The sequence below is a fragment of the Acanthaster planci genome, linkage group LG19 (genome assembly GCF_054643075.1).
Source record: "Acanthaster planci isolate LZ-2023a linkage group LG19, COTS_SCS, whole genome shotgun sequence".
Classification (NCBI taxonomy): Eukaryota; Metazoa; Echinodermata; class Asteroidea; order Valvatida; family Acanthasteridae; genus Acanthaster; species Acanthaster planci.
The window spans coordinates 12,504,068-12,517,680 of record NC_141795.1 but is presented as its reverse complement, the minus strand read 5'-3'; the positions used below and the strand labels follow the sequence as shown (position 1 = coordinate 12,517,680).

Below are 13,613 nucleotides of genomic sequence, written 5' to 3'. Positions count from 1 at the left end.
GTACCGGGAGAACCCTATGAATAATCCCTCCTTTCGGGTCACTGCTTGACCCTGAGGGCACTTGTCGGGGAATTTGAGCTTTAATGTTTTATCTTTTTGGGGGGCAAATTTGAGTCACCTCAAGTGGGAAGTTCTCTGATTTTATCTGATTTGGTTCGCAATGGCATGGTAGTCATACTTCAAACTATGGTTAAGCTTACCGGTAGTTCCCACTGGAACATGCTCGTTATCACTGGCTCATATTTTTTAAGAAACTTAGGCAAATTGAGTATTGCTATCTGTATTATATTGCAAAGATGTTACTCACTCTTCAGGAATGGCAGCCATTGACAGCAGTGCTCCCGAGACCACATCTAGTGATAACTCCCCCACCATGGGGCGCCGTGTCCCCCCTGGGGGCTGGGGACGATACCATGGGCCAGGCAGTGACAGTGGCAGTAGTGGTAACTCCAGTGATTCCATCAGCTCCAGTAGCTCGGCTGAGAGGGGGACATCGGGTGCCAGACCAAAGATCCGAGATGTGGAGGGGTGAGTTCTGTTGATGAATGTAGTTATTTTGTTGTCTCCTGTTGGATCACCAGTTATTCTCCCTGTTGGCGGGACAGACGTATCCCCATACTGTGGTGTGGGTATTAGCGCAGTGACATTCATTTATCCTGATTCATTTATCCTTATCCTTTCATTTCTTAAATCAATTATTTTTTTATGTCAACTTGTACTACGCCGTTGATAATTTTTTTGTAAACGGTGCATTATAAATTTTCAATTATTATTATTATAGTGTAAACCAAGTGGGCAACCAAGTGAGTAGTGTGCTGTATAGAGTCGTGACCGCTTTAGATTAGAGACATTTGTGATCTGTCATGAAAAATTGATAGTAAAGTCACATCTCGCTCTTTCCCATTTTGAGGTTTCAAAGTCATATTGAAGTAGAGGTCAATTTTGGGGTTTTGTAATATTTGGAAAGAGTGACCCATCTCCTATTTAATTCCAAATATTTCGCAGAATCACATTTTTAAAAATGTCATTTTCATAGCAGTTTTGACAATCGCATTATTTGTGCCTGGCCTGAAATGTTGGAACAATGTCGGGAACAAAGACGCAGAGCTGCCAGAATAATGCCACAATGTCACCTTATACTTCTACCCTAAGTGTTCCATGTAAATTCCATTGGAAAGCTCTCTTTCTGCTGAATTCAAAAATACCAATATCTCAGTTTTTGAAAATTCTGACTTTCAGCTCATTTTGTGGTGACAGGTCACATTTTAGTTCCCAAAGTCTGCATGCCTGTTTTTTTTCCAGAAACAAAGCATTCAGATTGTACTGTTGTTGGTACACTAGTTAGGAGGAAGATGCTAAATTATCCAGTTGATGGACAGCCACAAATGTCACTGCATTTTCAATTTTTGTTGTGCATGGAATGCTCTGGTGAGGTAAATGGAATCCAGAGTAGCCTTGAGAAATATATGCTTGGCATTACTACAAGAGTGACATGCATTGACACTGATTTGTCATACATTGATAAAAAAGCTTGATGCCTTCCTCACCATGGATACGGCCCAGTCCCTCATCATTATCTGATACTCAAGGAGCAGACTCCAGAAGCTCAACACCAAATTCCAAAGCAGTCAGGTCAGTAACTCTTACAAAGAAAAACATCAAAACCAAGTAACACATCCAGTAATTTTATCTTTGGTCCTCTGTGATTTCCCAAATCCATCAAGAAGTATTTGGGGATTAAAGAAGGTAGAGCCTAGCCAATTGATTCTTATATTTTGAGTAGTTTGCCTTTTCATTGACATATTATAAACACTGCATATTTTGCCTGAAGGCTTGTGAAACTTTTGTGGGATTCAAACCCAGGACCTCTTGCTTTCTTGTGCAGACGTCTTACCAGTCAACTACCGAGCTTGCCAGGCCTGGTTGGCTGGTTCAGGTTAGATGAGCAGCAGGCACAGTACCAAACATTACAGGATGTAATCTTTTCTTACGCAGCAGTTGATGCCCCAGGAGTGCCATGATTATGGCATTGGTTTCCTTAGTGATTTGGAGGAGTCTGGAAGATTTGAAGTAGTTCAGGAAACTATGAAAACCAAACGTTCACTTTTCCATTTGGTGCAGTTGAATAAAAATTTGTTACTATCTGGAACAATTCAAATTTTGGTTTCTAAACCAAATGGTGGCTGGATTCCATCCGAATTCCTCAACCCCATCCAGTAAGTGGAAGCCATATTCACCACCGGGGCTTTCAATTACTAATGTTGTTGTCTCTGACGTCTCACATTATCATTCTAGTATAGTCCATGTTTCAAATGCCAGCATCATTGTCAATTGCCACCCACAGGAAGGGAGGCAAGAAAGGTGGTCGCAGCGACGTGTCGCCGTCTGTCCCCAATCAGCCAAGTGAAGCCTCGGCTCATTTCTTCTTTGAACTGGCTCGGACAGTCCTGACCAAGGCTGGTGGATCCAGCAGTACCTCTCTCTTCACCCAGCCAGCAGCCAATGCCAACCACTCTGGCCCCCACCGAGGGTTACACCTGTGTGCATTTGAGATTGGCCTGTATGCGTTGTGGTTGCATAATGCTGTTACCCCTAACTGGCTATCCAGGACCTACTCCTCACATGTATCCTGGATAACAGGTATGTAGGATTGTTAGTGAAGATTGAACTACCAGTAGTTGGAGGCATTCTAGCTGAATGAAGTTCCATCCCTATTACAGAGACATCAAGTATGAGGCCAGTGTTGAGAAGACTCATTGTTCACTCAGTTCTAACAACAAATGTTTGGAATTGAATCTGGGGTTTGATTTTTGGATTTCAGGTTGAAAATCTATATTCTGGACCTTACTGCACTTCCTCATTTGTAGTTCAAATTGAATGTAGATGGCGTAAATTTTAGAGAGTCCAATCTTACAACATATAATACTCGTAAAAGTTCAACAAAAACCATTCCCTGTGCATTGGCACAGTAGCAGGATGGCATAGTAAGTTGGTTACAAGATGGTGTTTTCTCAGAAATTTTATATCTCTGTAAATCTGAGTCTTCATGTTTTAACTACCAGATATACCAAACACTGACTTGTGCTTCGTGTTTTCAGTGCTGTGTAAAGCCATATTTTTTATATATAATTCTGCTCCAGGTCAAGCTATGGAGATTGGCAGTGCAGCCATCAGTATGCTGGTGGACACCTGGGAAGGTCACCTGACCCCCACCGAGGCTGCATCATTGGCCGACAAGGCCTCCAGGGGTTTGGATCCCAACATGGTGGGCACTGCGGCTGAGCTGGCCCTGTCCTGCCTAAGGCATGCCCATGCCTTGAACCCAACCGAGGTCAATAGGGCTCTAACCCAGGTAAGGCCATGTCTGAATCTTGACTCTAACATTAGAGCGAGGTCCAGGCCTGTGCCAGTTGCAGAGATGTGGACATGTGACCCTCTCTGTAAAAATGAAGTCAGAAGTCACCAGAGCTTATTTTGATTCTGATTTTGTACTGAAAAAGGGCAAATGGGCTCTTTGGTTTGGTACCGTCACTCAAATTGATATTCTGATGAAAGTGGACATTCTGTGGATGGAAATATTGAGGATACCTGTTGCTTTGTGGTGGGCAGGATTCTTTAAGGGGTCCTTAACTCTAAAGTGGTTGTGGTAACTTATGACTCATTTTCACAGAGGGGTTCACATGCGCTGACAATAGCCATAGCCGTAGCCCTGAAAATCCATGTCGGACATGGTCTACGTCTTCACATACATGTATGTTGAGCCCCAAGCCAAGTGCAGAAAAGAAGAACAGAAGTAGAGGAAAGATTTGTTTAACCAAGACAGATTGATGGCTAGAATGCCATGCAATGTACATTGTTTGTGATTGGATCCCAGCTAGCTTTCTGGTAAAGCATATCAGTTTGCTAGTTGTCAAGAAACATTTCCACCGTAGTATCTCCATAAAATTGAGGCCTAGCATATCTCCAGTGGTGTGGAGTTCTCTAGCTTCTTAATATCTGTCATCTAAAACTAAGTGAAGATCAATACATAAAACAGTGCATAACAGTGGCAAACACACACACTGACTAAATCTATCTTGGGGTGCCTTCTGACTGTAATATTGGCATGCTCTTGTCTGGAAACCATTTTTTGACTAATTCAGAATTTTAAACAAGTCAGATTTTGTGTGTGTTTGGTAGTGCAAAGAACAGGACTACCAGATGCTGGCCAATGCTTGTCTAGCTGTCGAGAGTGCGGCCAAAGGAGGCGATGTCTATCCAGACGTACTCTTCAATGTTGCCCACCAGTGGGAGTGGCTTCATGACAATATGTTGGGAGCAGCTAACAGTCGTCGAGTCCGGCCCAGTGAGGGTGCAGATGCCCACCAGGCCACCGGTAACAATGGCTCGCCGACCACAGAGAGTGGTCAGATTGTACCTTATTCAGTGGCTGTGAGTGTGGCACCTAACGCAGCCGTAGTCAGTCCCTTGTTGTTACCCTATGGAGTGGCCCGGGTGCCTCAGGCTGTGCAGGTACCGCTGGTGTATCATCCCAGCTGCCCAGAATATGTCCAAGTTGACCCGTCATATCTCCCTAGGTTGCCTGGAACATTCCAAGGATACCCTACACTTCCACACGGCCGACATGGGACCCCAGACCACAGACAATTACAGCCAAACTCACACAACGTGCATTGGAATGGAGTCCACCAGTGTCCGCCCTACTATTCAACATGTCCCTACTCGTCCCCCAACCCTGTTCCCCAGGGTGTCCCTGTACCCCTTCCAAATCAGTTCTCTGCCCAGGCAGCCCCCTCTGCTGCCCAACCAGGGGTTTCCCTCCGCCCTACCCATGGTGGTTACCCGCTGCCCGTCGTGCATCCCAGGCAGTCAGCAGCAGCCCAGCTGGCCTCTCCGCAGCAGAACCCCCCTCTCCAGCAAGTGGTTGGGCCCATGGGTCCACACCAGCACACAGGACTGTTCTATTTGGATGCAGCATACAGGGTAGGCATGCTGGCCATTGACACACTGGCAAGGAGGGTGCACGACGAGAGGACACAGGCAAGATTCTCCCCCAATCCGCCCTATGGAGAGGACATCAAATGGCTCTTGGAGATATCCAAAAGGCTAGGTAAAACAAACAATCGTGATCATTAATCCTTTATGCCAGATTAGGTCAACTGATGTAGTCTCTCTAGATGTACAGCATGTCAAGCTTATCCCTGGGTTTTACCACAGCAGCACGTTTGACAACTGATTGTCAACAGCCACCAAAGTGTTTCGCATCCAAAATGTACTGGACTTAGGTTTGCACAAAGGTAGTCTTATTACAATACGGGATGTTAATTTACATCTTTAGAAATGATATACTGTGTTTGGACATCTGACCGACAAACACAACTGAAAATTTCTTTTTCGGTTTTGTAAGGAAATATTTCATGGACATATGGTCGAAGAGGTGACCCATAAAGTGGCCAAATTATCCGAAGCATATTTTTTTGTGATGAAAGGGTTACTTGTATTGTCCCGTCTGGCTAAACCCCACTGCCTAAATGTATCCACTGAGTATAAATGTGGAAAGGCTAGATACTATGTTGTGTTCAAAACATTTTAAAAGACAACTATTATTCATGTTTGTGGTTTTACAGGTTCAAGCTATCTACAGCAATTCTGTGCATGTGTGCTGAATGTTGTGGTGAGCCCCTTTGTTCTACACACCATCGCCTGGGAAGCTGCCCACTACCTAGCCTCTAGTAATCACACTCCCATCCAGGCCAGTCTGCGCTCACCTGTCCTGGGTCCCATCGTCCAGAAGTGTGTTCAGATGTACATCCAGTGCATCCACCAGCGTATGTACCATGTGACGCAGCCCGAGTATGATGACTTCATCGCCGTGGTACAGAGTGCTCAGAAGGCATTTGTCATGGCACCAGGTGGCATGGCGCAGTTCAACGACTTCCTGCAGTCACTGCGCAGGTTGCGACCATGCAAGCGGGAGCTGTGGACTCGGCTAGCAAGCACACTGTCACCAGGGAATGTGTTTGAACATTCATCTAGTAGTCACTGACAACCTCCCATGTCATAACTACTAAAACCACAGATTTAACAACGATGTCAATTCTAACAAGATGAACATATCATAAGTATCTTTGGATATACAAAACTTCATGACCCAAATATTTCAAATTGTTTATGTGCTAGAAGTGAAGTGATATGCGTACATACATTTCAATTCAGTTTTAATTTTTAACTGAAAATGTGTCAATTTTTTGATATGTATGTCAGAGGTTATTTGTTTTCATGATTTTTTCCTGACAAATTCACTCGCAGGAAGTTTAAACTGTTATATCTGTAAACTGCAGCATCATAAGTGACTAGCTGTCCCACTTTGATATGGAGAAAGTCTTGGGGGGTCTTTGTTTGGGTATTGAGGCTGTAAATAATGATGTACTTAATTGAATGTATGATAATGATGTGTGCAAACTGTCTCCATGTCAAAATGTTAGCATTTGTAAACTAGTTAAGCATCAGTAGGAATGTTCGTGTAGAGTAGGAAGACCTTGTCAGATGTAGGCTGTTTAGAAAGATTTCACATTTGGTTTGTGCCCTCGGGTGAGGGTTCCTTGGTCTCTGTTTTTTTTTCTGTACATGTAATTATGTTCGTTGACAAATGTTTTTAAATTTGTTTCACTAATGACAACCAGGGAAATAGTACATGTATGGTATGCACACTGGAGAGAGTCTGAACAGTCTGAGCGTGTGCAGATCTGGATCTTATGGTCTGTGCTGGGTTGGCCCGATGTTGATCTGGCTTTTCTCTTTGCCACCGATGAGGGAGTTATTTGCACATGGGCTTAGCTTGCAGTGCAATGGTACCAAAGCCACTTGCAGGCAGACAGCCTGGCTACATTTTCAGCACAGAAAGCCCAGGATGGACCATTAGGCACGTAAGGTATCCACTCCAAGCAGGAACAAAAGAAGATGTGTTTTATTGTGGCCTATTGATAGGAACTCACCACATGCACAGTTTCATGCATATTTTGTGTGAGACGTGGCAAGCATGCACAACCAATTACTCTATATACGTACGGTCTTTGCATGTGTGCCAGGCATGTGAATGAGCCGAGTCAAAACATTTCCCGTCAAGCCTTATCCTCTTTGCCAGTGAGAGTGCAGTTCCACTCTGGGCAGATACATGTACATGTACATAATGGTACATATCAGAGGCTTTGATACATTGCTTCTGCATGCTGGAGATTGTGTATGTGTAAGATTTTGCATGAAATAGATACGTTTAACCGCAAGAACAGAGTGCGTCTTGACTACTTCACTGTATTAACACAGTGATCACATTTACGCCTCCTTGTACTAGAGGATTCTCCCCCCCAAGCAGTAACATCCCTTGGGGCTGACACACCATGTAGCATACATCTTGCTTTCAGATGTTGTCTTAACCTCTCTTCTTGCGACCAGCGAGGGGGTGCTTCTACACTGAAGTCCTTAAATCATGGTCTCAGCCTGCGATTTCAGATAATGAGCTATACTGAGTGTTTAGTGAAGCTGAGCTGTGCACTGTAGGTGCTGATTTTATGAACACTTACAAATGGTCGGAGCTTTTCAGATTGACATGGGATTGTGGTGTTCACATGAAACATGTGGATGTGATTGTAGGTGTCAGTGATGTGACAAAGAAGTAGAATTACAGCCAACTTAGAATAGGTAGTGTCATTATAGCTGACAGTATGTTTTTCTTTGAATTTTGTGATTTTTGTTTTTTGTCTTGGTGGTCACAGAGTAACCGGTCATGACCTGGTTAAAGATGGCTGTTGTAACCTGGTAAACTGTGGTACTAGGTAACTGCAATTCCTCCCACAGTGTGATACATAAAATGAAAGATACCATTCTATCAATACAAACAAAATGTGTGTGAGACTGAGTATTATTCAAAGGTGTACTCACCAACAACAAAGAGGTAAACATGAAGATATGTTTTCTTTGTAACCAGTATGCAGTGTGTGCCCTATGTTCGTATCATTCACTACCCATTCATGTTCTTAAAAGAATATATTTATCTGCTTTTGATAACTAAATGTTAAATGTTATTAAACTGGTTTTATGTTGTAAGAAAAAGCAGTTACATGTAGTTGTGGATGTTAACACAATATTGCTGAAATGGATTGGTTGTACCATTTTTGAATCCAGCATTTTTTTTTGCTATGGCTGTGGATTGGCACAGTGGTCACCCAGTGGCAGAGGCCATAGGCGTAGCGTAAAAACCCTGCTTCGGACATGACTTAGTTCATTGGCCCTTCCATGTTTCTGGTTGGCTTTGAGTACATGAAAGCTTGTGTCCATATTGAACATGTTGGGCTGTTGCTTTTGCTTTTTTGCCATTGGCATGCTGCTGTGTCTAGCCCTAGCCATAGTCACACACACTATAAAGTCACGGCATCAGAGTTGACAAGGTCCTTCATTATCCAATGCCTGCTATATAAAAAGATTATGGCAAAGACAGCTGTGTTGCTGAAGATGACCCATTTTAGTAAGTACTTGTTGAATTTCAATGAACTGTACACATTTGAGGAATGATTTTACGTTAGAAATTACATGGTAACTTTGTAAGCATTACTGGAATTGTTAGGCTACTGTTTTTACAAATGTGAAAAATTTACTAACTGGTAAATGTTAAGACTACAGGATATGGCTTTTTACCTGTGTTGGTGTTTTACTGTTTAATGTGCAATGATCTAGACTGTTTTGTCTTACGATGTTAACATTATTTACATGACTGTTGAATCATTTTCTTCTCATTAGATCTTTCTTCCTTGGATTTAAATGGCTGTTTCTGTGTTGTGGGTGGAGCTTCCATTTGTATGTCTATCGCAAGTTATGAACAGATTAGCATAAAGACTTGAGTAGGTCGTAAAAATGCAAATTACATGAATGCAAAATATGCGTCTTGATGGCAAATATTCTAGATGAAAACTTTGCAAACATGAATATGCATCAGTGGGCGTTGCCTTTTTTCTCTCCTTCCTAGATCACTTATTAGCAAGCAATTAGTGATTCTGTAGAAAGTAGATATGCATATTACAAGAACTCGTGATCTATCCAATCAGGTATTTATTAATTTTTGAGTATTGAATATGCAGCAGTCATTTGATTTTTAACCCTTTTCCTGTACTTTATGTAGGACTGTTTTGTTGTTTTTAATCTTCAGAAGTTAATGGATTTGTGTTCTAATGACAACTGTTAAATTATCATCTAAAACCTGGAGGTATTGAAACTACAAAATTTTGATACTTCTCTCTGATTCCATACGGCCCGTCACCTTTTGTCCTATTTACAGGGAAATCATTTTTTTGCTGTTATTTAATATTGCAAAACAAAGCTAATGATGGATTTCAAAAGTTGAATTGGGACAATTTTTAATTGGTTATTTGTATAAAGTGTTCCCCCCTCATATTGTACATGTAGAGTTTGGGATCCTGACAGGGATATATAACGTTTTTTAAAGGAAGAAAAGTCTGAATGAAATCAGTGATAACTGTTTCCAATTTATATTTGGAGCCCACAGAGGAACCAAGCTCAAGTATGGTTGTTTACTAAAGACTTTGTTTGGTTTTAGTTGTTTAATTTACAGTTCTCAGGTTTTTGATATTTTTAGTGTACATAGTATTCGAATATAATGTTACTTGTATTGTTTCCTACCCTTTTTGTTCAAAATCAAATGTCTCACACAGTAAGGGAATCCAAAATGCTGAAACTGTCTTTAGGTTCATATTTATGACAAAATGACGTGACAGAAAGGGTTTGTTTTTAACATTGTTCTTTGGTTCCTGATGCATCTTTTTTTTCCCCAGATAGTCCCACTGTCACCATAATAATGCATTTGATTTTTATCATTGTTTTTCACATTGTGTTTTAAAAATCTATTATTTATCTTTGTCAGTTAGTCACGTGACTGTACAAACTGATACACTCCATTTCAAGAAAACGAATGAAGAAAAAATAAATGAAAAATGTGAGAAGTCCATTTTTGCTATATGAACAATTAGTTTTGCTGTGACTGTTCTTGCTTCGACTCATAAGTCTGGTGACTTTTTGCAGGATATAATCATGGCTGCCATGCTGTAGGCAAACAGTCAGCTATAATATCCAGCAATGAAACGGGTTAGTCCCTTATTCACAAGGGCCTTTTTAAACTGGCAAGATAAAAAAAAGAGTAAACCCAACAACCTTAACCCAACCAAACACTAGCTTTGGTCAAGGCGTTCATCAACCGTCGTAGCACAGCACGCACCAGCCACTTACTGACCTAGTACGTACCTGGGTATGTGCATGTACATATCTGCATACATTGCAAAATCAAGGCGAAGAGCGACCTCGCACAGCCTATGAAATAGTTCCTAGTTCAGCTGATTTGCATATTTCTTAGGCCGCGTGAGGTCGCTCTTCGCCTTGATTTTGCAATGTATGCAGGTACGCACATGTACATATGCAGGTAGGTACTAGGTCAGCGAGCGGCTGGTGCATGCTGCGCTGTGCTGAATGATAAACACTTTGACCAAGGCAAACCAAACACTACACACTCGAGCTTAACACAAACTGTTATTGCTAGTCTCACACTTTATTATAAAGTTGGAAAAAAGATACTGTGGATGTGACCACAATACTTATCTACAGAAAAAGTTGGCATCAAAAATGCAACAGGTTTCAAAAATTTGCAACAATCCTAAACTCGGCAAATAAAGCAAAATTTTACCATTTTTTCATTGGAAAATGCCTTCCATCAGGCCAGAATACAGCCTCGACTGAATAACTTCACTGCGGCTTCAAATTACAAATCTATGGTACTGACTGCAGCCATTTCCCATAGAGTTGTGTCTAATTTGAAGCCACAGTGATGTCATTCATACACAACCTACAGTCCAGTCCAAGGGTTCCTTTGAAAGTCTCAACAAATCTGTCAGTGATCCTTCATAATATCTCACATAATGGAGTAACTATTAAAGATTAAAAAATGTTACAAGCCATTACTTACTAACCACTCATGGAGGTTTGCTCACAAGACATACTGAATTCTTGCTGAGGTCTCTTGGTCAGTTAATGCTGTTTTTTTGTTTGCACTGGTATTTCCAATGCGTAGGTTTTGCCTTGAACATAGCAAGGGTTACAAGTTTCCTCTAAATATAAATAGACTTCTGTGATATATGTAAAAAGAGGAAAGCACACAAGAGCAAACTGCATTGAACATAAAAATAGACAAAGGTTACATTCACTACCTGTGATGTATTTCAAAAAGAAAGAAATTTACTAAAACAACTTATGTGTAATACCAGACTAACACCAAGAAGATAGGTTCACCAAATATGACCACAAAATGCTTCAAATCTCAATATTGTTTGTGGAAACTAGTCCACTATAGAGTCATTTCACTTGGGCCATGCCTAAAACTTGGCAATTGATGGAGTTGTGGATTTTGGTGCATGCACCAGGTTAACACTGTCTGGTCTGCCTCTTCTCATTGATCCAATCCAGGAACTGGTTGACCCTGGCATAGACCCCAGGGGCATTGGGCTGGGCACAGCCCGACCCCCACGAGGTCACGCCCACAATCTGCCACACCCCTTCGTATTCGCAGACCAAGGGCCCACCGCTGTCGCCGTCGCATGAGTCAATGCCACCGCTCAGGTAGCCTGCACACAGCATTTGGCTGGTCAACTTGTAGCCGTACACACGCCGACTGCTGCAGGTGGAGCGGGGGAGGAGGGGTACCCGTGCTTCTTGCAGAAGGCGTGGGTAGTCACCTCCTGGAAACAAAAGCAGGGGAGGAAAGGGGAGATGTTACGTGAAACAATGCAAGTTCAATTGTACATTACATGTATATGTTAAATGATACTGGCAAGCCACATGCCATAAACAAGGTATGTCGGTGTTGTAACCATGTCATTCCTCTCATTAAGCCAGGACATAAGTCATTTTTTCACAAATAACCAGTCTGTCACAAGCATACAGCTATATATAAAAACCAGAGCACTGACTCATGCACAAAGTGATGCCTACTGCCTACTGTTTGTGCACAAATCTATGGAAAACTCCAAATTTTGTATGGCTTTTGTACGGCTATTTGCATATCTGTGTCTACATTCTAAAACAATACGCCAACAACGTTGTAAACAAAATAGTACCTAACGCTCATTTCCAAACAGTAAATGAATGTTTCATTTGCTGTGCACAAAAAAATGTACATGAATTTTGCCGTAACATTTTTTTATTCAGAGTTGATCGGTACCCAATGCGCATGACAGCCACTACGCCAGAACTTTCAACTCAACACTGATACATTGCAAAACTGGTCAGACTTGTCTGCCTCATTTTTGTTTGTCAGAGTACACTAATATTTCCAGTGATAAAACACCAGATAATGAAAAGAGACATGTTTCCTTTTGGATTGTTTGCATCAGTTTTTTCTCATGTCTATTTCATTGAAAAATTGGTTAGGTCAGGTCAAGTTGGCTCTGGGTCGAGTCAAGTCAAAACACAAATTAACTTTTCTGAGTTGAATTGTGTCAAGTTGAGTCTCGAGCCAAAAGAAGTTGTGGCTCAAGGACAAAACAGCAACATGAAATAGCACCAGAGTGAATATACAAATGGACTTTGAGGGCAATGCAACTGATATTGCTCAGGACTGCAAATCATGAATGTAAACAGCAATATCTCTCCAGCACCAGGTTCAACAGAATCACTACCAGTGTTGTAGGTCTCCAAACCTGGTCTCGGTCTCGAGACCTTTTTTCGCAGTCTTGGTCTCGGTCTCAGTCTCACCCTGTCAAAGTCTCGGTCTTGGGAGGGCTGGTCTCGGTCTCGAAAGCGCCAGTCTCGGTCTTGGTCTCGGATGCCATAGTCTCGGGTCTCCTCCTCGAGACCAGTCGAGACCATAACAAAATACGCATCTAGCTACCACGCGGTTGCAAAAGGCAAAATTACCTCTGCTCAAGTCAAATCTTCAACCACTGATATAAATGCAACACAGTAATGTTCAGATTGTTCGCAATAAACAATGAAATCGATGCTGGAATGAAGACTAGTCAATGCAGCATGATGTAACCTTGTCCCAAGTTATTACTTTATTTCCAATCCAGAGTAGCCATGCTGCTTGACACCATGGAGATGAGGTTGTGAGTAGTGGAATTTGCACACTAGACAGGTTCCCGTTCCCTGCCAGGACGGGAACCAGTCTATGTGTGTGTGCACGCTATGAATTGTGTGCACGTGTTAAAGTGCTTTCATTCCGTCTTGTTTGTGGTACATGTTGTTTTAGTAGTTTCGTTACGGTACATCTTTTTTGGATATTTGTTTTTCAGTATTTTTCTTACAAAAAGCAGTCTGAATATATTTGTTTTAATATTCACATCATATCATTTGGGACACTTGGGTTGAAAATGACCAGACGCGGGTAAAAGTAGAGCAGTATCACTGATAAAAGAACCGAGACATTCTTTAACAAGGATTTGACCTATTTGTGTGTGTGTGTTTATGCTAATGTTTTCATTTTATTTCTTTTATACTTAATTGTACTGCCATATGTTTGTCCCTATTTACCAAAACATTACCTTTTGGTAAAAACTAAA

The 13,613-nt window shown here is 41.7% G+C and overlaps 2 protein-coding genes across 7 annotated transcripts in view; one reads left to right on the top strand and one right to left on the bottom strand.

The window, feature by feature from the left end:
• Positions 1 to 10,033, top strand: part of zswim8 (zinc finger SWIM-type containing 8) — a 40,754-nt gene extending 30,721 nt beyond the window's left edge. For both annotated transcript variants that reach the window (XM_022236228.2, XM_022236315.2), the window contains exons 13-18: positions 315 to 528; positions 1,531 to 1,632; positions 2,345 to 2,640; positions 3,141 to 3,352; positions 4,180 to 5,110; positions 5,628 to 10,033. In XM_022236228.2, coding sequence (XP_022091920.2) covers positions 315 to 528; positions 1,531 to 1,632; positions 2,345 to 2,640; positions 3,141 to 3,352; positions 4,180 to 5,110; positions 5,628 to 6,046 — 2,174 coding nt within the window. In that variant the 3' untranslated portion in view covers positions 6,047 to 10,033. The remainder of the gene's footprint in view (positions 1 to 314; positions 529 to 1,530; positions 1,633 to 2,344; positions 2,641 to 3,140; positions 3,353 to 4,179; positions 5,111 to 5,627) is intronic.
• Positions 10,034 to 10,588: 555 nt separating this feature from the next.
• The window catches only part of LOC110982961 (apolipoprotein(a)-like), a 40,690-nt gene continuing 37,665 nt past the window's right edge, over positions 10,589 to 13,613 (bottom strand). For all 5 annotated transcript variants that reach the window (XM_087130018.1, XM_087130019.1, XM_022241816.2 and 2 more), the window contains one exon: positions 10,589 to 11,792. In XM_087130018.1, the coding sequence (XP_086986144.1) occupies positions 11,479 to 11,792 (314 nt within the window). In that variant the 3' untranslated portion in view covers positions 10,589 to 11,478. The remainder of the gene's footprint in view (positions 11,793 to 13,613) is intronic.